At 37.1% G+C, this 22,500-nt stretch overlaps 2 protein-coding genes across 7 annotated transcripts in view; one reads left to right on the top strand and one right to left on the bottom strand.

Annotated features, from left to right (window-relative positions):
• The first annotated feature begins 401 nt into the window (after positions 1–401).
• Dbp45A (putative ATP-dependent RNA helicase Dbp45A) lies at positions 402–11,654 on the top strand. The gene is made up of 9 exons (XM_027371433.2): positions 402–521; positions 2,947–3,140; positions 4,606–4,784; positions 4,976–5,141; positions 6,251–6,433; positions 6,651–6,812; positions 10,346–10,522; positions 10,913–11,049; positions 11,222–11,654. The coding sequence occupies exons 1-9, from the start codon at positions 428–430 to the stop codon at positions 11,496–11,498; spliced, it is 1,569 nt and encodes a 522-aa protein (XP_027227234.1). The 5' UTR covers positions 402–427; the 3' UTR covers positions 11,499–11,654.
• Positions 11,655–15,218: 3,564 nt separating this feature from the next.
• The window catches only part of Cul5 (cullin 5), a 17,020-nt gene continuing 9,738 nt past the window's right edge, over positions 15,219–22,500 (bottom strand). For 3 of the 6 annotated variants that reach the window (XM_027371429.2, XM_070115396.1, XM_027371430.2), the window contains exons 9-17: positions 22,114–22,296; positions 21,786–21,923; positions 20,564–20,688; positions 20,266–20,399; positions 18,747–18,919; positions 18,297–18,458; positions 18,016–18,134; positions 17,444–17,567; positions 15,845–17,196 (exon numbers count right to left, since the gene is read on the bottom strand). In XM_027371429.2, coding sequence (XP_027227230.1) covers positions 17,002–17,196; positions 17,444–17,567; positions 18,016–18,134; positions 18,297–18,458; positions 18,747–18,919; positions 20,266–20,399; positions 20,564–20,688; positions 21,786–21,923; positions 22,114–22,296 — 1,353 coding nt within the window. In that variant the 3' untranslated portion in view covers positions 15,845–17,001. Of the gene's footprint in view, positions 17,197–17,443; positions 17,568–18,015; positions 18,135–18,296; positions 18,459–18,746; positions 18,920–20,265; positions 20,400–20,563; positions 20,689–21,785; positions 21,924–22,113; positions 22,297–22,500 lie in introns of all 6 variants that reach the window. The other 3 variants (XM_027371432.2, XM_070115398.1, XM_070115397.1) reach the window with 2 other exon arrangements.

A 22,500-nucleotide genomic window follows, 5' to 3' on the forward strand; every position in this document is an offset into this window, starting at 1 on the left:
TAGCCTTAAATAATACTAGAACTAAGCTGAAAATCCAGATGGAAAGCCGAAGTCGCGTGTCTCCGTTTCAATAGTTAATAGTACAATACTCTGTACTTTGTTACTCAAGAGAGTCCTCTATGTTTTAACTATTACATGTTATAAAAATAATTTCATGATGTTATTAAATGTCTGTACAGTACTGCAGATGATAAAGTAATGGCTTTATTATCCTTTGGGTGATTTGCATAACAAAAAATTAATAATAGTAACACATGTTATAATGTGAAGAACATTGTCGTTAAAATGCAATATCAAAATAATGGATCCATTAAAAGCAATAAAAATACATTTCACATTCATAGTTTATGTATTCCTCATAAGATGATATTATTATTATTTGTATTTTCGTTGAGATTCGAATGTTTTCTGTATACAAACAACAGACATGGCCGACCTCGTGAGTGAGGACACACGTGATAAAACCTACGACGATATCCCAGGCCTCCAACCATGGATGCTTCAGCAACTCAAATATCTTAGTAAGCTATAGTTTTGTCTTGGTTATATATAATTAGATTGGTGTAGATCATGTCACACAACCATAATTGCAACACAACTAGGGCTGGACCTTCCTTTGCATGTTTACTCATTACAACACTCCTGTCACACAGCTGACATGGTATTAGTTTAATGTTATCGAGGACGATGCACATACATAGAGAGAAATTGACTATATCTTATAGAACATAAGACAGAGTCATATACAACACAGTTACAGCTGTTTTGGCCACATATTTCCCGCAAAATGACGAAAATATCCGCTGCAAATCAGTTTAGAGACTAAAAGCGTTTTAAGAAGGGGAGCTCTTGGACAAGAATTTTTGCCGATAGGCCAAGAACTGTACTGTTCCCTGCTCAAAATGCTTTCCAAGGCAGGCAAGCCTTATTCAATGATGCCAGACATGTGGGTCGTCTTTCTATAAAGTACATAACAGTCCTTAGAGAACATAGAAATGTCAAACTAACACACAACATATAAATTGAGGCTGGAGTTTATTTCATTGGGGGTTGGTAACAGTTTTAGTGCACTAGTGCCACATTTAGATGGCAGAGAGGTAAATAAATCTACCCCAACATCTTAATGAAGCTCAATATTTTCTTCTATATTCATATAAACTGCCACAAAAACACACTTCTGATATACTATCAAAATAAATCAACATCACTGATTTAAAATATAGGCCTACCTAGCCCACATACAAATTTATGAAAAATATAACAGCCACTGAATACAAAATCAACAGAAGAATATTCCTAGAAATTCTCAGACTTTTTCACTTGATAAATTCTCGATTTAGAGAGACAAGGAGTTTTATTAAGAGATAAATTGTTCGTCTTATAATGATTTATGATTTATAAGCCAAAAATTTTAATTCCCATAACTTCCAATATCTCTTTTCGTTTTCAGTTAATTTCATTTTCTTTGAATATGATTTTATGGAAATTACAGAATCAAATACAGTGAAAAAATTATTAAGGAGAGTTCTTGGCCAATGCCCGCATTCAAAGGATTGTGACCAGTACAGTATGCGAACGATGCTGTTGCCATGGTGATTGTACACCGCTTGACTTAGAAAGTGCAAGTCTAGCCATCTGTGGAGTTCACCTGAGAAAGCAAGTGAAATTCTTGAGTTAGCAAGAAAAAGTCTTGAGATTTTAGGCAAGAACTTTCCCTGCTTTAAGTGCCTCAAGTTCACAACACCCTCACAGTCAGAGGTTTTAATGTTGTATTCTATGTAATGCTAGTAAAGGGGAGTGGGTACAGGGGGTCTTATAGAATATATAGAAAATAGGAAAGGTTAGGTTTAGAATTTAGGTTTGCATGATACCGAGATTAGAACTTAGTCTCTGGAGGATGTTCTGCTCTCGGTAACAAGTACCCTATATCAGCTTAAATAAAATTAGTACTCAAAGACAAAAACTTGCTGATGGGATTTCCAGCAAGCCATAAAAATACATCTCACATTCAGAGTTTGTGTAGAAAAAGTATTAAGATCTATAGATTTTTGTGCTATACAAATCACCCAAAGGATAATCATGCCATTAATTTATCATCTACAGTACTGTTCAGACATTTAATAACATAATGAAATGATTTTATAACATGCAATTGTTAAAACATAGAGGACTCTTGAGTAAACCACAGATTACAAAAGCTACCATGCTATCACCCAGATTGCTAAGTTTGCATATTACTACATTGCATTGTAAATGTGCTCTTTTTATACACCTTCTCTGGTTTATTTCAGGATCATTGGGGCAAATTTTTTTCATTTTTGAAGGTGCTGTGAAGGCTGTCAGGGAGCAAGGACCACCTATAGTTTTTATTTGATATCCGAGGAGCACATGTTATTGCCATACGAGTGCACTTGAGACTTGGAAAATTATATTCTGAGCTTTGTTTACAAACTTTGCAGTCTGGGCTATCACAGAATCTCATTAGCACAATTCAAATAATTGCAGATGATAATAGGTAATTGTTAACATTGGAGACAATATTGATGATAGGGTACAGGTCCAATTTCAGTGAGCAGACCTTATCAGGTTCAGTTTCAGTCAGCAAGCAACCACAGAGCACATTATTAGTATGTTCTCAGTTCTGCCAAAATGTATCTGAGTATCAAGAATAGTTCCTTTGCTGCAACTCAAAATACCATAATTTGTATAGGCAAGAAATGAATTGTATGAAAGTTTTGTACTATACATTAGTATAGATATAGTGTAAGTTTGTGCAGTCTTTAACCTTAGGAAAATATAGTGTTCACCAAAGTCCTGTTTTGTTAAATGTGTCTAGATGGTACTGCAAGTGTTTAGCTCACTAAGGAATCAGTACTGATACTGTCAATATCAATGCTATTGCTATCATGAATATCATAATTTTTGCTGATAATACCATTTTTTCAGAAATTTTAAGACCAACTCCAATCCAGTACCATTGTATACCACCTGCTATTGAGGGTCGCGATATCATTGGAGCTGCCAAGACTGGCTCGGGAAAAACACTGGCTTTTGTGATTCCTATTCTCCAGAAACTGTCTGTCGATCCATATGGCATTTATGCATTGGTTCTCACACCAACTAGAGAACTTGCTTTCCAGGTATGTTCAGCATGAGAGTCTGTCAGTCAGTCAGTCCCAACCAACTGACCAACCTATTACAATATAACTAAATTCACCAAACTACTTGATTATTCCATGCACATTTTGTTTTTGTTTTTTACATGTTTGGAAAATGAGAAGTGGTAATTTATTTATTTCAAGATTTACAATGCCTAGTATATTTTTGTCTCCTACAAAATCAGTTTTGAGATAGTGTCATTCAGAGTTACATGGATGTAGGTATAAGAAGCAAAAACAAGAGCAGAGTGCTCACTTAACCCATTACTGCTGAGAACATGTAATATTTACTGTATTTTTGTTATATTAAATGTATTTACTCATAGATGGCTCCACAGTTGCACAGGCAATAAGGAGGCAATTAGTAGACTGACATGATCTCATCCGATTTCCCCTTTCCCTGATTTGTTATTGTTGTTTTTTTGGTAATGCTATTGATATTAATGTTCTTATTATCATTACTGATATTATGATTATTATAAATCTTATTAACAATACTAATAGCAGTGCAGAATATTTTTTAAAATCTGGACATCAAGGGAAAGGGCTAACATATGAGATAGATTGGACTAGTAATTGACTCCTTGGTGGGTTAATCACCACCAACTCCCTCCCTACGTACTGCCATCTTTGTGCTTCATAGATTTCAAGTGGAAGGCATTAGAGTTGAATGCGAAGAACCCTCAAAAATTAACTTTAACCCCAGCACAGTAGTTTTGAGTTGGGACAGATAGCACTTCTTCCCTTAATATTGGAATGACCTTCCACATGTAGGAATAAAACATAATGGCATGATCAAAGATTGTGATCAAAGATTGTGAATGAAAGATAGAAAAGCTTGTTTCCCTTCTGTTTATGGTAATTTACATCCAGGCAGTAGATGGGAGAAGAGAAGTTTAACCCTCTCTCGTCAACCAAATCAAAATTTTCATGATGAATGTTGGGCCACACCCATGTACTTTCTGTTACAGCAAAAAGAATATGAAAAAATACATAGCTCCAGAACTTAATAATATTTGATAGTACAGTGTTATACCAGCTCAAAATACTGTTTTAATGTGAAGTTTCCTATTGCATTAGGTATGTTATTGTTTATAGTAGATGATTATTATGTTTATTTGCAGAATATTTTTGTGAATCTATTTTAGAATTTTCATATTTAGTTTCCTGTCCTTTAGATATTATCAGGTATTAACATAGTTGTTACATTCTGTTGTATAAGACAAGTAAAAGGAAATTCTAGAGGTGTTAGGTAAGGCTCCTATCCCCTGCCATAACTAAGTTCCTAAATTTCAAGTAATGCTAAGCCAAAGGAGAAGGTAGAGTCAAGGGTGAAGTAGGAAAGGGGCCTTCAATTTTTTTTAATGCAACCATGAGTCACTTTATTTTCAAATTATATAAATTCAAGCTTGTGCTCGAAATGATCCCCAATATCCTGTCCTTGCAGATAGCAGACCAATTCAAGGGCCTGGGAGGTCCTGTCTCTCTAAAAATATCTGTGATTGTGGGAGGTATAGACAGGTTGACACAGTGCAAGGAGCTCAGCAAATCCCCTCATGTGGTAGTGGCCACACCTGGAAGACTTGCAGATATACTGGATAGTGCACCTGAATTTACACTCAAGAGGTAAGGATATATACTGCTAATATACTGAGGTTTCTCTGATTATTTCATATACATTACATTTCCTACCTTGTTTTCTGTTATAGGAAGCAAGGATTCCCTATCCCTTCTTCAGTCAGACCTCAAGATCATCTGAATTCATGAGAATAGCTGTTGAGTCCTTCCTCCAATGCAGCCAGTTTTCTTCTTTTCAGAATAAAGTTCCTGGTTCTGGATGAAGCTGACCGTCTCATGGATGGCAGGTTTGATGATCAGATCCAGACAATCTGGTCATCACTTCCTGAGAGAAGACAGACTCTTCTGTTCTCAGCGACAATTACAGACAGATTGCAGAAAATGAAAGACTTGGCTTCCTCAGAGGTGAGGCATGGGGTTTAACCCATTGGATCTAGGTGCTTCACTGCCTGCACATGGCCCAAAATCTGGGCATTAGGCTTACTTTATTGGGGACTCTCCTGGGTGCGTGGGTTGTAGGAGGACATGCACAAACTCTCATGTGTCAAGACTCTTTGCCTGCCCTTTGCAATTTTATTGTATTTTCTTTCTGCTTACATTCTCTTTTTTTTTTTTTTTTTTCTTTTTTCTTTTTTTTTTGTGTGTGTGTGTGTGTGTGTGTGTGTGTGTGTGTGTGTGTGTGTGTGTGTGTGTGTGTGTGTGTGTGTGTGTGTGTGCGTGCGTGCGTGCGTGCGTGCGTGCGTGCGTGCGTGCGTGCGTGCGTGCGTGCGTGCGTGCGTGCGTGCGTGCGTGCGTACGCACGTCCAAGGTCTCAGGATGCACAGACTCCACATCATCTCTTTAGGTAATTCATAACTCTGTGCAATGATAATAACAATATGTATCATTTGGTTATTTGTGGCTTTTTATTATTATTATTATTATTATTATTATTATTATTATTATTATTATTATTATTATCATTATTTAATATAAAATTTTCTGTAGTACACCCTGGGCAGGAATAGGATCCTGAGTATGGAAATAGTGTTATTCCTAGGGCCACTGCTCTTCCAGTAATAGCTCACAGATGGTACATTCCACACATTTACCAATAAATATAACGCAAGATCCCTTGCTTGATTACCCACTGATTCTAATAATGCTCTTGAGAGTTTTGTGCACTCATGGCAGGTCATTTCCATCACCCTAGCCTTTCAACTGAAATTCTAATGTTCCCATCATCCCAGCTCTCTGCCTAATTATTCCATGATGGCAAGTCTATTTTTATGATGCAATGATTACATCAGCCAGATCCTAGGGGATAATACATTGTTTTTAAAATGAATATAAGTCGTATTGTGATTGATTTTGACTTTATATGGTGTAATACCTTGCAGTTATATTTAGTCTTTGACAACAGTGAGCATTTAACATACCAGTGATAGCAGATCATGAGGTAATAGTAAAAAGAAATAAACCTGTGAATACCCAGGTACTATCACTCTTATTTAGAAAATTATCTCTTCCATCAGGTATTCCTCTGGCAGACAAGTGCAAAGAACGACCAGGCTACTGTGCAGCAGTTGGATGAGCGCTATTGTCTTGTCAGCCCGGTCTCAAAAGATGCCACAATGGTTGCCTTGTTATTGGAATTCTCAGAGAAAAATCCCAAAGGACTAATTATAGTGTTCACAGATACCTGTAAAAGTACACAAGTAAGTGCATTAGACATTGAATATTATTTTGTCATTATTAACAAAATTTACATACCCTTTTCTAGGTCAATGGAATTTACATAAAGGTAAAAAAAGTAAACTTGCATCACCTTTCAAAATGGAGAAGCTGATGCTAGTACAAAATCCCTTTTTCCTAATAAATTGTCTTTTACTTCATTTCCAACCTGACATCACAGAAGTTCACTTTTTGTCACAGATATTGAGCATGATGCTGAACAACCTAGGAGTGCAGTCTGTCTGCATCCACTCCATGCTCACGCAAAAGGAGCGTCTGGCTGCCCTTGCCAGGTTCAAATCATCTCAAGTGAAGATCCTCATTGCCACTGACCTCGCTAGTAGAGGCCTTGACATTCCTTTGGTAAGTTTGGATTTGAAAAGTAATTTGTGACTCATTGCCTCCCAATACCTTGCTCGTTGTTGTGGGAAAGCTTAGGAAACAGAGACTGAAGCCCAATGTACCTTGGACCTCAGCCCTCGCCTCAACTAATTTTGCTTGGTCTTTTCTTCTCTCCTTTCTGTATATTCCTTATCCCCTTCTTCTATCCCATTCCTAAGATATGAAAGCCATGCTGAAGGGATGAAAGGCTGGTTTTGTATCAGTCATGAACCCTCTCCAGGTGCCATAGGTATGGTATACCCTTGGTTAATTGCCTAGCTCGCCTAGCTCTTACCCCTAATGGGGACCCTGAGGGGTAGACCATTTCGTTTCCCCATTTTATTCAGGCTCAAAATGGTCAATAATGAAGATTCTTCACCCTTAACCCAATGCCACCAGGTAAAAAAGTTAGGCAAATGGATGTGATAACAGGATTGTTGGCGCGCATCTGGCAGTTTCCCCTGTTTGCGCCCGGCTCATTCAGTTGTTTGCGAGTAACATCTGGCACCTAAATTTGAAATTTTACCTTCATTATATGTGCTATTGCCTAAAATCTTTAAATGAATCATATAAATGAAGCCGGTACTGACCTAGAAAAACAAACACTGTCCAGTAAGACAATGGCGTGGGATTGTTCTTAATATGATGCCATCTGTTTTTCGGTCCACAACAGCCATGCCACCTGGCAACTAGAGGTTAAGAATTTGATGGTTTTCAGACCCCTGCCCCTCCTTTGGCCACAGCTCAGACTGCTGATACTAATACCCCCACCTCAATGCTTACTGACAACTCTATCCATTCCAAAACATCCATCCAGGTCATTACTCAACCTCCAGAGTGCACCCCTTCATCTCTCTCAATATTCTTCTCTCCATCTCCTACTACATAGTCCTCTTCAATGTCTACCCCCTCTTCCCTTATTGCTACTCTTCATCCTTATTGTTCTCCCCCCCACAGAACTACTCCACCCCACACCACCCCATCTTCCTCTTGCCCTTGTCCTTCTACTACCTCTACCTCTGCAGACCTTTTAAGTACTCTCTTTGGCCCAGCCAAGTGGAATCCATTCTTTTTTATTCCCCCCACAGCCCCTTATTCTCAGAATATCCTTCTATTTCAACAGTCCCTCCAAAAACAAGTAGGCAAGGTTACCTTTTGCAGCACTCCTATTGTTCACGCTTTACATCAAACTCGTGCACTATCTACCCAACTGATCTTACTGGCAAACCTATTCCTGCTGAACCTCACACCTCTCTTAGTACTTGTACTGGAACTGTTTCTCTCCCCCCAAATGCTTGTCCTATCTACAACAAGGACTAGTCAGACTGTGAAAATGACCTACTTACCTGCCTTGCTAATTATGATGCAGTGGCTGTATAGTGTTACGATATTCCTGCCAGAGACCAGCGTAAGTCCCATGTCAATATTTCCAAGATTAGCTTCCATAGACAAGACCTCCCCAATTAAGTGTATATTGGTGGATTGTCCTACCATGCCCGACCATATCGACCCAATGTCAGAATTGTCCATGTCAGAAATGTTGGTGTTTTGGCCACCAAACCAAACACTGTCGCTTCACAGCCCGCTTTCCTCTATGTTGCCCAACCTGGTCATGAACATTCAAATTCCATGCTCAGTTACGTACGTGCCAATTGTGGAGACTCCCATGATGTATTTTATAGGAGCTGCCCTGCATATAAGTTTGAATGTGAGGTAGCAATCTTCAGATTTAAACTAGACAGGAAGCACAACAACGTGGTTTTTCTGTCTCAACTTATTCCAATAGAGTCCTTTGCTCTGCTCCCCCACCATCTTTACAAGATGTTTCTGGATCTCCCCCAGTATCTCTTCCCTATACCCTAAACCATCCTATGTCTAATCACCCTATCCCCCAGTCAAATTCGTTTTCCAGTCTAAATCCAGATACTCCAACCTCTACTACTTTCCTGATACCTAATATCTACCCCTCCTCCTTACTTTATTTGTTGCACTTGGTAACCTAAACGTTCCACTCCACCCTATCCTACACCTTCCTGTTCTGCTCCTCAGATATCTGTCTCCTTTTCTCCTCCTTACAAGAAAACCTGTTTCTCAGTCTTCTTCACCCAACTCCCCTCCAGAAACCCTTGAAGACATCCAAAACTTCCTAGAGATGACCCTAAGGAACACTCTGCTCCTTCATCCACCCCCCAATCCCGCTGTTCCTACTCTTTCAACATTTAACCCATTTACAATGGGTGTCCCACATATGAGATACCCGGAAAAATAAATGTTGCCGGGCATCCTGCTGGTGTGACGCTGGATCGGAGCTTGCACTCCAATTCCGTTGCGGGCCGCGACCGGCACGTGGACAGATTCCAGGCCAGCTGTGCGCACCAATTTTGAAGGGAACTGTTATCTTCGGCTTCAAAATATACGGTCACTAGTAGGTTAAAGTATTTGCAGATATCCATCATCATCCTCCACAGGTCCCCTATACCCCCCTTCATTGTACATCTTCCCTTTCTACTGCCCCCACTTGAATACTCACATGAATCCCCTCTATCACATCAGTGTCCTTCTCCAGACATTCTTCCTGATACTTCAGTACCTTCCCCAGTACCCCTTTCTCATCCCCTGGATTCTTCTCCTCCTACTTTTCCAACAGCCACCTTTGTTTTCCTTGAACAATGTCCTTATTCCTTCCCCAGCCACAGATACAATGCAATTCACACAATCGCTCTACCCCATTAACCTTCCCCATTTTAGTAATCCCTGCTCTACTTCATTTACTTCCCTCATTTCCCTTTTCGTTACCATACTTTCCTAGAACACCCTCTAATCTTTGATATCTAACACCCCCCCCCCCCTCTCCCTGGATTTTTCTCCTACTTTTCCAGCAACCATCTCTGTTTTCTTTGAACATTGTTCCTATTACCTTCCCCAGTGCCAGATACACTGTGATTCACTCAGTCAACCTATCCCCTTAACCCTCCCCTTTCTACTAATCTCTGCTCTAGTTCACTTACTTCCCTCTTTTTCCTTTTCACTACCATACTATTCTATAACGCTCTCTAATCTTTGACATCTAACACATTATATCCTAATCTTTAACTCCTCTTTACTCTTTCCGACACAATATTTTACCATAGTGTTATGTAACCTTGGATGTCTAGCCCATTTATTTGTTTCTCAAACATTAAAAATTAAACATTTGTGAATCATTATGGTGCATCAAATTTCAGTAGTAAAGCCAGGATTTTAATTCTGCTTCCTTCTAGTAATTTGTGGATTGTTTTTGAGTTTGAAATCCAGCCTTCTTATATCATAATTATGATACAGAGTTTTGTGTCCAAGGGAGAAAGAAATTAGCAATTTAGTGATAATCTTCCTGATACATATAAATTTTAAACAAAAGTGAAAGAATGATAACATTGCAGATCAAAAAAATCATGTGAAGAAAGAAAAAAAATGAAGTTAATAGATAATGATAACATTGATAACAAAAGCAATGAAAACATCTCTTCCTGTCATAGGTTCAGCTTATTGTCAACCACAAGATCCCAAACAGCCCAAGCGTCTACATCCATCGAGTCGGAAGGACGGCTCGTGCTGGCAGGTCAGGTCAAGCTGTGACCTTTGTGACCCCACATGAACTCAAGCTCCTCCTGGCTGTTGAAGGGAAGACAAAGAGGAAGATGTCTGAGGTCAAGGTAGGTCAAGAGTAGTTAATTAAAGTTTTTCTATTTACTTAATGTTTTGTTTATTCAATTACTTATTTTGTCTTATTTTCATCTTTAGTATTTGTGTTCTTTGTTGGTGATTTCTATTTTCTATTTTTATTCTATTGATTTATTTGTTTAATTGGTTTAATTTTGTTTTTGATCTGTCCTGTGTTTGTCAATTTTATTTTGTATTATTTTTGTTGTTGTTGTTTTTGGGTATTACATACAGTTGTTGCTGTTGTTACAATTGTTGTCATCATCATATCATCATCATTAGTAGTAGTAATAGTCATATTCTGTGAGGCTGATTTATAAGAAATTATCTTGTGTCATTTCTCTTTCCACTGACAATTTATTTATCTCAATCACAAACGTCAGGTGGACGAAGCGATGGCACAGAGAATTATGAAGCAGGTTAATGTCACAAAAAGAGAACAGGAGATCAAGCTTGATGAAACAGACTTTGATGAGCGACGGAACATCAACAAACGCAAGCGGTTAATCATGGAAGGAAGGTGAAGATTTTGTGGTTTTGTCATTTCTGCTATTTCTCTGGTTGATTTGTGTGAAACTTGTAGGAAATATCTGATATCTTTTTGTAAATCTAGTCAAATGGTGGAAATTCTGTGGCCTTGTTTTTTCCTGATTTGATTGTAATACTAGTCCTTCACATTTCCTTCCATACAGAGATCCTGATGAAGTAGAGGAGAAGAAAAAGAAGCTGTTGAAGAAGAAACAGCGGGAGATGAAGCAAGAGCGAGAAATGATGCTACAGAGATTAGGCGTGAAAAAATCCAAAAAGAACGAAAGCCAAGGCAAGGGAAGCGTAGCCAAGCTTAACAGTCCTTCAAAAACACCAAATAGCACCAAGTCAAAGAATATATTGGACTCAAAGGGAAAGATGAAAAAGAAGCGTAGCAAAATGAAAACTGGTGGTGGTTTCACTGTCTCAGATCTCGAGTGAATTGTTATTATTTATAATCTTTTTTATTCATATGTTACATACTATTGTGTAAATACCTTATTGTTTGTTTGAGGATTATGTGTAACAATTGTTACTAGTAAAAAATATTTTTATGTAACTATGTATAAAACTAAAAAATAAATAAATATAAATTCATGAGGATGTATTATTTCTACTATAACAAGGAGTCAGATTTTGTTGAAACTAAATAGTTTATTTCTCTTTGCCTTGTGAGAAGTCCTTCAACATTTAAAAATTGTGAATATCTATATTTTTTTTATGTGACTGAATAAGAAAAGGAAAAAGAAAAGGGTAGAAGATATGACCTTGCAAAATTAGTTGAGGCGAGGACTGAGGTTAAAGGTAGGGGTGATCCCATACACTGGGCCTCAGTCTATCTTCTAATTTATCTACTTATCGAAAAAAAATTGACATCAACATCTAGTCATTAGCAGTGTATACAAAATATAGTACTAAAGACTCTACGTAAGGAATGCATTATGGCAAATAGGTAAAAATTGAGTTAATACAGACAAAATATGTGAAATGTCAAATGCTGTAGAGCACTGTAGATTTGTATGGTAGTGAAAAGGGTAAAGGGGGAATACCAAACGGAGTACGAAGGTTGTCAAGGACTGACAGAGCCAACCTTTCATCCTTTCAGCACGGCTTGCACTATAGGATGTGGACAGAAGAGAAGGAAAAAGAAAGGTGGAGAAGCAGAGACCATGGAAAATTAGTTAAGGCGAGGGCTGAGAGCCAAGGTAGGGGCACTTCCATTTATATCTGTAGAACTGAATTGTATTTCCTTTTATGGAATAAAAAATAAAAAAATGCTATTAACAATTTCAATAAGTTTGAGCTTGATTACCATTTACATTACATTTTCCCTTTATACCATTCACATCCTGTCAACAGTTAAAAAGAGATAGAAAAGGCAAAAGCAAACAATCTTTATTAATATTCATTTATTTAAAATAACATCACAGCATACAACAAGATGGGGCCAACGGTAACAATGCATGATGCGTAAGGTGCATGAAGTGTGGGGGTTGGTCAGCTGGGACACCCAAAGTCTTCTTGGGTCATCCCTTATTACATGTGACCACAGACATGGCTAGATCATGGGCTTAAGACATTCCTCAGAACTTCAGGTCCTCCTTAAAAATTCCAGCTGCCCTTACATAACCTCAATGAAAAATGCAACCAATGGTTGGTAGAGGAGAAATTTTGGCATGTGTTGTTTGTCTCTCAAAGATTCCTGCTCCTGTTAATGGTATTCAGATTTTAGCAGTGATGGTTGTAAGAAATGGCAATGAGATGGCAATGACAAGAGGGCCTGGAAGGTAGTACTGTGACCAAATGCCACAGGAGAAAGAAAGTATCACATTTGTTTCAACAAGACGAAAAGATGTACAGGATATACAATAGTAAGGAAAGTTGAGAAAAATACAAGCAAGAGAATGAAAAAGTCCTCCCTCTATGTAATGTCTCACTGTAGAAGCTGTGAATGTAATGTATATATCATCCACACACAATGCTGGGGATGTATGTTCAGGTATGAGGTTAAGTAGCTGCAACTAATAACTCCACTTTAGCTGCATATTTTGGGGCACTGTGTGTGGATCTAAAAGGTGGTTTATTATTAAGCTGCTAAAACTTACTAGCACAAAACAGTTCCCTTTACAATCTCTCATCAGTTGTCCCAAGTTCAAAGAACAATTTTTTTAAAATCTAGTTTCCTTACAAAGCAAGAAGTTAGAATAATAAACCAGACAGTCCTAAACGAACAATAACTTTTGTTCATAATAAATAATTTATAAATTGTTACTCTTCCACAGTACACTACTGATTTTGTTGAGGATCGGATGAATACTTCCACTGATAACCTATTTTACATAATGTCATTTGTGACTTGAACCAGTCACCAGAGACAATAAATATTAAAAGACTCCTTATTACACTTTTCCCATTCCAAATCTGCCTTACTTTTGGCATGCAATAAACATTTCCAAGGAGAAAAGTTCCTTTCCATATACTTTAAAATTATCCTATTAAAAAAATAACCTTTGTTTCTTGTTTTTACTATCCCAGTTCAGTCCAAAGGATGGGAATTAACATTGACATTTAACAATGGTGTCTGCAAAGCATTTGTTTTATAAATATCAAAGTAATTTCAAGAACACTATGGCTTGTGACTTTCATCCAGGCCTTTGCAGTGTACTGAAGTGCTACTCAAAGTGCACCGTACACACTGGTATTAGTACATGAGCCACAGGCTGCCAGGCCCCACTTAATTTCCAGAAAATATTATATAATTTCTTTTTTACAAAATAAATATTATTAAAAAGTGTGTTCACTCTAAATATATCCCTTATGTTTTCCCCATATAAATTGATGTTACTATTAAAGTTTAAATAATATTTTTGGATCATATGTAAATAATATGGCACATATATGCTACCGGTCCCTGGCATATTGGAAAAAAAAGGCTTATCTACCATAACAGATGGTGTATACAGTCACAGACATATCTGAAGATTTATAAACAATCACTTGCAAAAAAGTAATTATTGTCATCACTTCCTGACCTAGTCCACTATGGCATATAAGACAAGTATTATTTTGGCATTTACCAGTAAGCTATCCACAGACAATGCTTTTTGTTTTACCTATGACCATATAAAAAAAAATCCTTCTTTTTAAAAGATATACCTATTTATGTTTGCATCTTTTGATCCTCCATTCTGTGAATACCATTTTTTCCTCTCTATTTTCTTATGTAAAGAAGTAATCACCATGCTTAGTTTTTTTATAGAAAGGAAAAAGCATAGTGACACAGTTTCCATTGATGACATGCATATATTATTAATGCTGAATTCTCATCTCCAGAACCAAGCAAATTTTTTTTTGTCAAATGTGTCAAGTTACTCTAATATCTATTACAATGTTGAATTATGTTCTATGTATCTAAATCTATGTTTCTTTGTTTATTCTTGGTTTGACTGTTCACTGGCCTTACTTCAGGTTTCATTCAAACAGGAGTTTCAAGTGGATTTCTAAAAATTCTCTCTTTCCACTGGTTAAAAAAGGGCCTTTAATAAGCCTTCAACATTTCTATGCCAGAGAAACTAATTGGAGAAAACTGGTTTTATTGTATACTTTCATTATATATATAAAAAGTATTAAGTACATCTGATCTGTCTATAGTCTACTTCTTGCCTATGGATACTTTATAGAAAATTCTCTTAAGTGTTTTAAAAGTCATAATATTAATAATTTATTATATTACTCTACATAATCCTTATCGGAAAACATTCTACATCACAATCTCCTTTATTTTATAGCAGTGTTGTAGCTTGTAACTATCCTGAACCTCTCCTCACTTTTGCACTACAAATGTTGTATCTTGCCTCTATTAAATGTAAAGATGATCCTTTCTTGTGTTCCTCTTAAAAAAAAGTGATATACCTTTCACACTAAATCACATTCTTTTCTAGCACATAGACCCATAACTTTTTAAAGCAAAAACCATACTGGCTTCCTAAACATTCCACTCCTGGTCTATATCAATTAAGGCTTCAGACGACTAAGAAAAATATTTCTATAAATGGCCCATCACAAATTACAGTTTCATACTGTCACACATTGCATATAACTGTCTAGTTTAGTACTTACTATAAGATGTAGAATGAGGAAATTTGTTATCAAAAGTTCAAGACTTGTTAATGTCAACATCTCTGCTTTAATGTACATTCAGTGTGCTAAACACAGTCAAGACTAGCAAAAAAGTTCTCCAGAATAACATTTCTTGACTTTAAAAACATAGTAGTAGTTGTTAAGAGAAAGAAAGAAAAATCTCACTTCTTACACTATATACACTTGTATCACTTTATGTATCTTGTTAATTCTGGTCCACAATACTTCATTGTTTTTCCCTGATGCAAAAGAAAATGACTGTACTATACACTCATGGTTGATGTCACACGTTCCTAAGGGTCCCAAATGAACAGAAGTAAAACGAATTCTGATTCACAACTCCAAGCACATGACAGTTGCCTGCCCCCCCCCTCCTCCTCCCTCTAAAATTCACTATCACTGCCAAAATAGAGAAGAGAAATCACAACAAAATAAGGATATGCATTTGGAGTGACCGCTGCCCCAGCCTGCTTCTACTATTCACATAACATACCAGTAAAAACCATTATGGTTGTTTATAACATATTGCCTCTTGGACTGCTGGCTTCTGCAGAGGCTAGTAATAATAATTATAATATTTACAATGACAGCACATAGGGGCACTGGTAAGGCGTTGGTATGGTGGCTTGACAATGATCTACACCTGATTTTGAGGAATTTCCCTTTGCAATAATTCAACGCTTCATAATTTTTTTTTTTTTTTCATATTCTCTCTTCTTTTCCATTTTTTTGTCATCAACACAGAATCTATCAAGCCATCTCTTCACAAGTATATAACGAATTCAGGCTTCACCACCTTTTCTTCGATAAAACTTTGAGTACACATGAAATTCAGGTCTGAAAAATCATCATCATTCCACCATAGAACTCACACATTGTACAGCTAGGAGAGGCTCTTTTTTTATACTCTTCACCTACTATATACAGAGGCATCGTAGAATATGCGTAATTATATAAATGTTAAGTCCATGAGAAGTACGCAGAGTGCAGCTCCTGGCATGAGTGAGAGAGGGGGGAGAGAAGGGACCTAGTGGCATCTTGATATCTTGGATCTTGCACACCACCTGACCCACATGGCTCACGCTGTCTGAACATCTTTGCATAACAGGACACATCACTGACAAAGGCCTTGTATATTGATTCTATATCACCAAAACTTTCAAAACCATTTTCTTTTTAGCCATCTGAAGATTTTCTGTTGGAAAAAAAAAATTGGGGAGTATCTAGCATATATTTTGAAACTAATTTTCTTCTAACTGCTCCTGAAAATAGGAAAGGTTGACTTGATACTTTATGAAGCATAGACCTTACACTGAATATCATCAGGAATGTGTTTGCAGCACAAGAATATCACATGTAATAAACAATCAATTTGTCTACCTTATAAGTCCCCGTAAAAAAAGAAGGATTAAAGATTTATTTTCTACAACCTGGAGATCTCTTCCTTGCATCCAGCTTGACATTACACTTTCTTGCTTTATTCTTTGTCACCATACATATCAAATGTTCCAGATCCACTTAGCGAGATGCTGACCTCCAGATTTCATAAAAAAGAGCACAAAAGTCTTTCAAGCACATCCCCATTCATTGCCAGCACATATCCAACTGCACTGATTTGCTTCATAGTATTGGCTACTTGCCTGCTCACCCACTTCCCTCACACTCTGCCCTGCCAACATTACCACCATCCCTAATGCCAAGGATAGTGTTCGAGCTCCTGCTGCCTTTTCCTCTTCCTCCTATTCCATTTGCCCATGCATGCCTGCGAGCCAAGGTGGTGCCATCTCTCTCTCTCCTTGGTTGACTAGGCCATGTAGATGAAGATATTGATGTTCTCGTCGTCACGCTTCATGTATTTGTGTTCGATGAGCCATTCCAGCTGCTCCTTGATCAGCTTCTTGCTCGGAAGGAACATGTTCTTCAGCATCTCCACCAACTCTGTCTGCAGTTGAGCGTTAGAGATCCTCTTGCGCATCTTTAAGATCTTCACTATGGCTTCCTACAGGAGGAAAGAGAAGAGAAGTTATCAAGGGAAAGTATGCAATACTGCATTACTATATATAAACAATAAAAAAAAAAGGATTAAAAACCTGATATGTTCTTGAATGAGATGCTGGCTAGGTGTAGCTTATAGATGATAACAAACTATAAAATTCAATGCATAACAATTTTCATTCTTTTTTTTTTTTTTTTTTTCAGTGAAGAAAAAAAGATGACAAAAAATTTACACATCTAAATGTTTGTACCTGAGTTCTGAGTATTCTAAGCTGCACAATGCCCTCATTGTCCTCCTCCTTGCTTTTCTCTGTACTGAGCTGCAGACGCCCAATTAAGTTCACTTTGCCACGCTTCTGGGGTTTGCCATTTTTACTGTGAGGGATAGAAGTAGAGTTTTCATGGAGGAATTATTTTTAACAGGAAAAAAAATATAAAAAAAGCAATACAAAATATAAATGTGAAAAAGAATATATATAATACTAATAATAATAAATCATAATTAACCCTACACTGACAGTGCCAGAAGTTTCTGTGTGGCACTCATTCCGGGGACTACTGGCAACTGTTTAGCCTTTCCGGCTGTGCTATGAACAGCTAGTCCTGCCCACTCACTCGCTAAAGCAAGTCATGGCGCGTATACATGTGCCCATCATGAAGGGTAGGCTTTCCATCATGGATATAGCCATGCCCATCAGTAAAAGGTTAAATGACTATAAAACAATTTATTACAAAAATCATGTCCTAAAACCTTAATTATAGTAATATGATTCAACCATAAAAAATTACAGACATTAAAACAAACTTCTAATGAGATACTCACATAGGTGCAAATTCCTGGTTAACCCAAAAGAGGGTGTTTTCTGTGAAGTCCTTAGGTGATGAGACCTCTCCAGAGAAGGACAGGACTTGTCTTTTCATCTTTGGAAATGCTACCAGGGACTGTGGACAAAGAAAATATTGCTTTATTTTACAATCTTTCACTCAAATTATATATCATTTGACAATCTGTTGATTTATTATACAGTCACTAACTCACTCTCTCTTTCAGGATGTGCACGAGTGTGCGTCTGTTCGGATTTAACTAACATCCACATGACTCACCCACAATGTCCGTCTCAACTCTGGATCTGGAAGTTCAGTCGCAAGACGGAGATTATCGAAGGAGATCTTATCATGTATTCGTTGGTTCCAGGCAAACATGACAGCCATCTGGAAGGTCGTTACGTCCAAGTCGAACCTTCCCATATTATTGCAGAAGGTGATCTGTGGACAATATTACACTTTGAGTAAGATGATGACAATGATGGTTACCAGAAAAACAAAACAATTCAGACTATAATCATTGCCTACAATCATATTTAGTCTAATGGTAAATAAGAAATAACAAAGGTCAGAACAATAAATATAAAAATAAAAACAGGAAAGAAGATATATGTCAACTTTCTTACAGTTTCATCAGCCTTAATGTATATCTACATAAAGCTACTTAACACTTCTAACAAGGATATTCATCAGAACTCTGGCAAAGAAACTGGCAAGTATCAAGCTTACCGTGCCATTGGACATGTGGTGATGCCACAGCAGTTTCCGTCCTGAATGCTTCTTGCGATAGAAATCCTCCACCTCTGGGATGAAATCTTCCAACTCCATCGGTAAACTTACTGTCACTCTGTCACTGCCTCTTGCCCATGCCCCAGCATTCAATATCTTAATGTTTAGATTATCTGCCAAAAGAGAAAAACTGGTTAGTTAAGCCTGAAAGTGATATAAAAATATTAATGACAGTCAAAATAGGATTAATCTGAAGAAAGAATCCAGAAATATATGACTATATAAAGTGTTGAAAATCAAAATCATGTTTCAACAGTAATAATAAAAAAAACGTGAGTATGAAAATAATTTGTATTATTTCTCTCATTAACTGCCACATCATATACCCACATTGTTCTTACTTTTTACCTAAAAATTCAATCTATTGCTTGACTATGGACTATTACATAATTCAAGTGAAAAGCACCCTGGACAGATACGACTTAAGAGGTGGTCACATTAGTCTTGTCTATCTCAGGAATCCCATAAAGATTCCTCGCCTGATCTCAACATTTAATGAAATCAAATTTCCTGCCTATCACAATACAGAGCAAGAACCTGTGTTGGTGTTTTATCCCAGTTACAGCAGCAAATATGATGCCAAATCAAAACCAAGGTAAAATTACAGGTAACCACCTCATCACTTGATGTCCTAAACCCTTTTTATCATGTCATATTAGATGTAATTATATTGTAGAAATAAGTAATACATATTACAACTAACAATGATGCCTCTTCCTCTTCCTACTATTCCTTTTGCTCATTCTCACTTATTTACTTACTCACTTACTTACTTACTTACTTACTCACTCTCACTCACTCACCCACCCAACCACCTACCCACCCACCCACCCACCCACCCATTTGAGGTCAATATCCATAAGTGGAGCAAAAATATTAAAGCATGGGTGGGCAAGGACCCCAACAGTGTAGTACGGAATAGAGGAGGGAAGGATGGTGCGAGACATTCAAAATCCTGAGAATTACAAATTGATACACCAAACTTCAACTCAAAAATATTGTAATTTTTCCTCACTATATAAATAAAAATGGGGAATGGCACAAAAAAAGCTGAAGAAAAATGCTGTAAACAAGGGCACTATAAAACAAGGGTTTCCTATATTTGACTTAACTGAGTAAAAGTATTTGTTTCCTCCCAACTCCAGAGTCGATCAATTCATAATTTCCTCATAAATCATTAATTTCCCTTATGCTGGCAGATGTTATTGGAAAGTCTATTGCTAGATTTTCTATTTCTGTTCAAATATTGGGTATCTGAGGAGCTGGGTTGCCATCACAAATCTCACTGGCGTAGACTGGACTAGTGTGACCACAGATGACATAGTGTGAAAGTTGCCTAATGGCATTCTCAAATCCTACAATATGTACTCAACTTTAAAACTAAAACAACAATATCATGCAGGGAAGCTTTCAATACTTTACTGTGATATGAATACTGTGATATGAAAACATAGCCTACCTGCTACACTAGACTTTGTGGTTGTTCGAATAGATTCCTTAAATTGTTGATTGAGATCCTCCGACACCTTGATATCCTGGAACATTCTCGCCAGCTTATTGACAAAGTCTGCTGGCATGCCTACTTCTCGTAACCTGTTCATAGAGAAAACAACGTCATTTGAATAGAGAATAACTTTTACAAAGGCAAAAGCTCTTCTACACTCAACATTATAGTAGGGGGGAGTGGAAGTGGGAGAGAGGGAGAGAGAGAGAATATTCTTCCCCTACATTCACTCTTGCTAAGTCTGGATACATACCATTCCACCATGTTCTCCTCTTTCTCTGAATCTGCTGACGTATCTAAAATGAGGCGTCGTGTGAGGTGCGCCTTGTGATACCTCATGAACACGTCCTTGTTGCTTACATACTTTAGCACCAGCAACTGCAAGGAAAAGAGATATGAAGTCCACATGCCATTTCAATATTTCCTTCCTCCTTATCTATGAAGACAAATCATCTTAAACCAATATAATTATGATTTCCCTGAACTATAACCCACATGCAGAGACATCATAACATAACATAAAAAAAAAAGGGTGGGGGGGGTCTTGCCAAGCTTCTATTGCCAAGTCATGTAAGTGGTTGTGTCACTGTCAGCTGTAAATGTAGTGATTTTCTAAGGGGATAATGAAAAAAGAGTATGCCAACAGGAAGAACAAGAAAACACACACATATGCTGAAGGCCTTTTCACTTCACTGCTTCTTTAGGGTACTTTGAATTCCACAAAAGAGTATGCCAAACAAAAGGTGGCATGTGAGGCACGGACAGTGTCTGTGTTGGGAATTGGAGGTTCAAGAAGCAGAGAGGGTGAATAAAGCCAAGTATCTGGCAACTGCACACTTGGCAGAGCACTGAGGAGTTAAATAAAAAGGCATGTTTTTAAGTTCACAGCAAATGGCCATCACTGTCAGAAGTCTTCCTCATCCTAAGAATTTTTTTTATACCCAGTATTGCTGTTGGCAAAAATAATACCAAAAACACTCATTTCTTATACAGGCTTTAGGCCTTAAGGAGAGACATTTCTTTATATCTTCAATGACTATCCTATCAAAATGATCACTTTGCTTGATATCAATAGAGTTGTATTACTAAATAAGGTATATCATAAGTAACACACATTGTACAGCCAACTACAACTTAACCTGAAAGCAATATGCCTTATACCTAATGGAGGCAGGTTACTTTTTGTATATTTCAAGAAGAAAAAAAATGCTGTATGTCAAAAGTAATTTTTATCCCTTACTGGCTATCTAATTCCACAAACCAACTGCAGTGCAGCTTTCAATTCTGGATTAAAAAGTGGTGTTTCCCACCACTTTTTAATCCAGCATTTAAAAACATAGCAAAAATAGAAAAAATTCTTTTCATTTTACTAACTGTACCAGATATCACAGTCATAATATGTCCATTGAAATTATAAGAACTGTCATCTCTGTAAATGCTTTAATACAAAAAGAAGACTAAAGAAAAAAACATACCACATCCTTCAGCTTGCTCTCAATGTCATCTGCAGTGAGTCTTTTGCTAAGTGGTGTCTTTCTAAGGAGCATATCACAGTAGTTAGCCAGCAGCTCAGGGCATTTGGATTCCGGCTGTGTTTTATTACCGATACCTTTCTGTGGTTCCAAAATAAAAGACAAAATGCAAAATGTCAATCAATAAATTGATGAGATAATATAATTTACTGGCCCAAACCTTCAAAATCATCTCCAAACTCGAAAGTTTTCTTTGCTTAGCTGATTAGGTATACAGATCAAGTTCAGTATATGCCATGACAGTTTCACAAACAAAATACATACTTCTTACTTTTAGTAGTCTTACCGTTTTACTTGGTAATTCAAGTTTAAAAACTTGAGTATCATTGACAACCTGTTTATAAGCCTTATCTCTGGCAGTAAGAAAGCGAGGATCTTCATTAAATGCTTCTGTTACTAACTTACTGAACCTCTGGAAGAGGTCTAGCAACTTCTCCACATATTGTTCAGAATCCTGTAGGAGACAAAATACTCATTACTTTGCTTTAGGTAGTATTCAATACTGTAACATTAAAGAAACTTATTACCATAGTAAAATAAGATAACAGTAGAATTATAGCCCATCTGGTTGTGCCCTTTAGTATGCCTCAAAAAAAAAAACACACACACAAAACCAAAAATTTTATCATTATTTTGGAGTTTCATGTTTTATTCTTTT

Source organism: Penaeus vannamei, chromosome 37, assembly GCF_042767895.1.
Source record: "Penaeus vannamei isolate JL-2024 chromosome 37, ASM4276789v1, whole genome shotgun sequence".
NCBI lineage: Eukaryota > Metazoa > Arthropoda > Malacostraca > Decapoda > Penaeidae > Penaeus > Penaeus vannamei.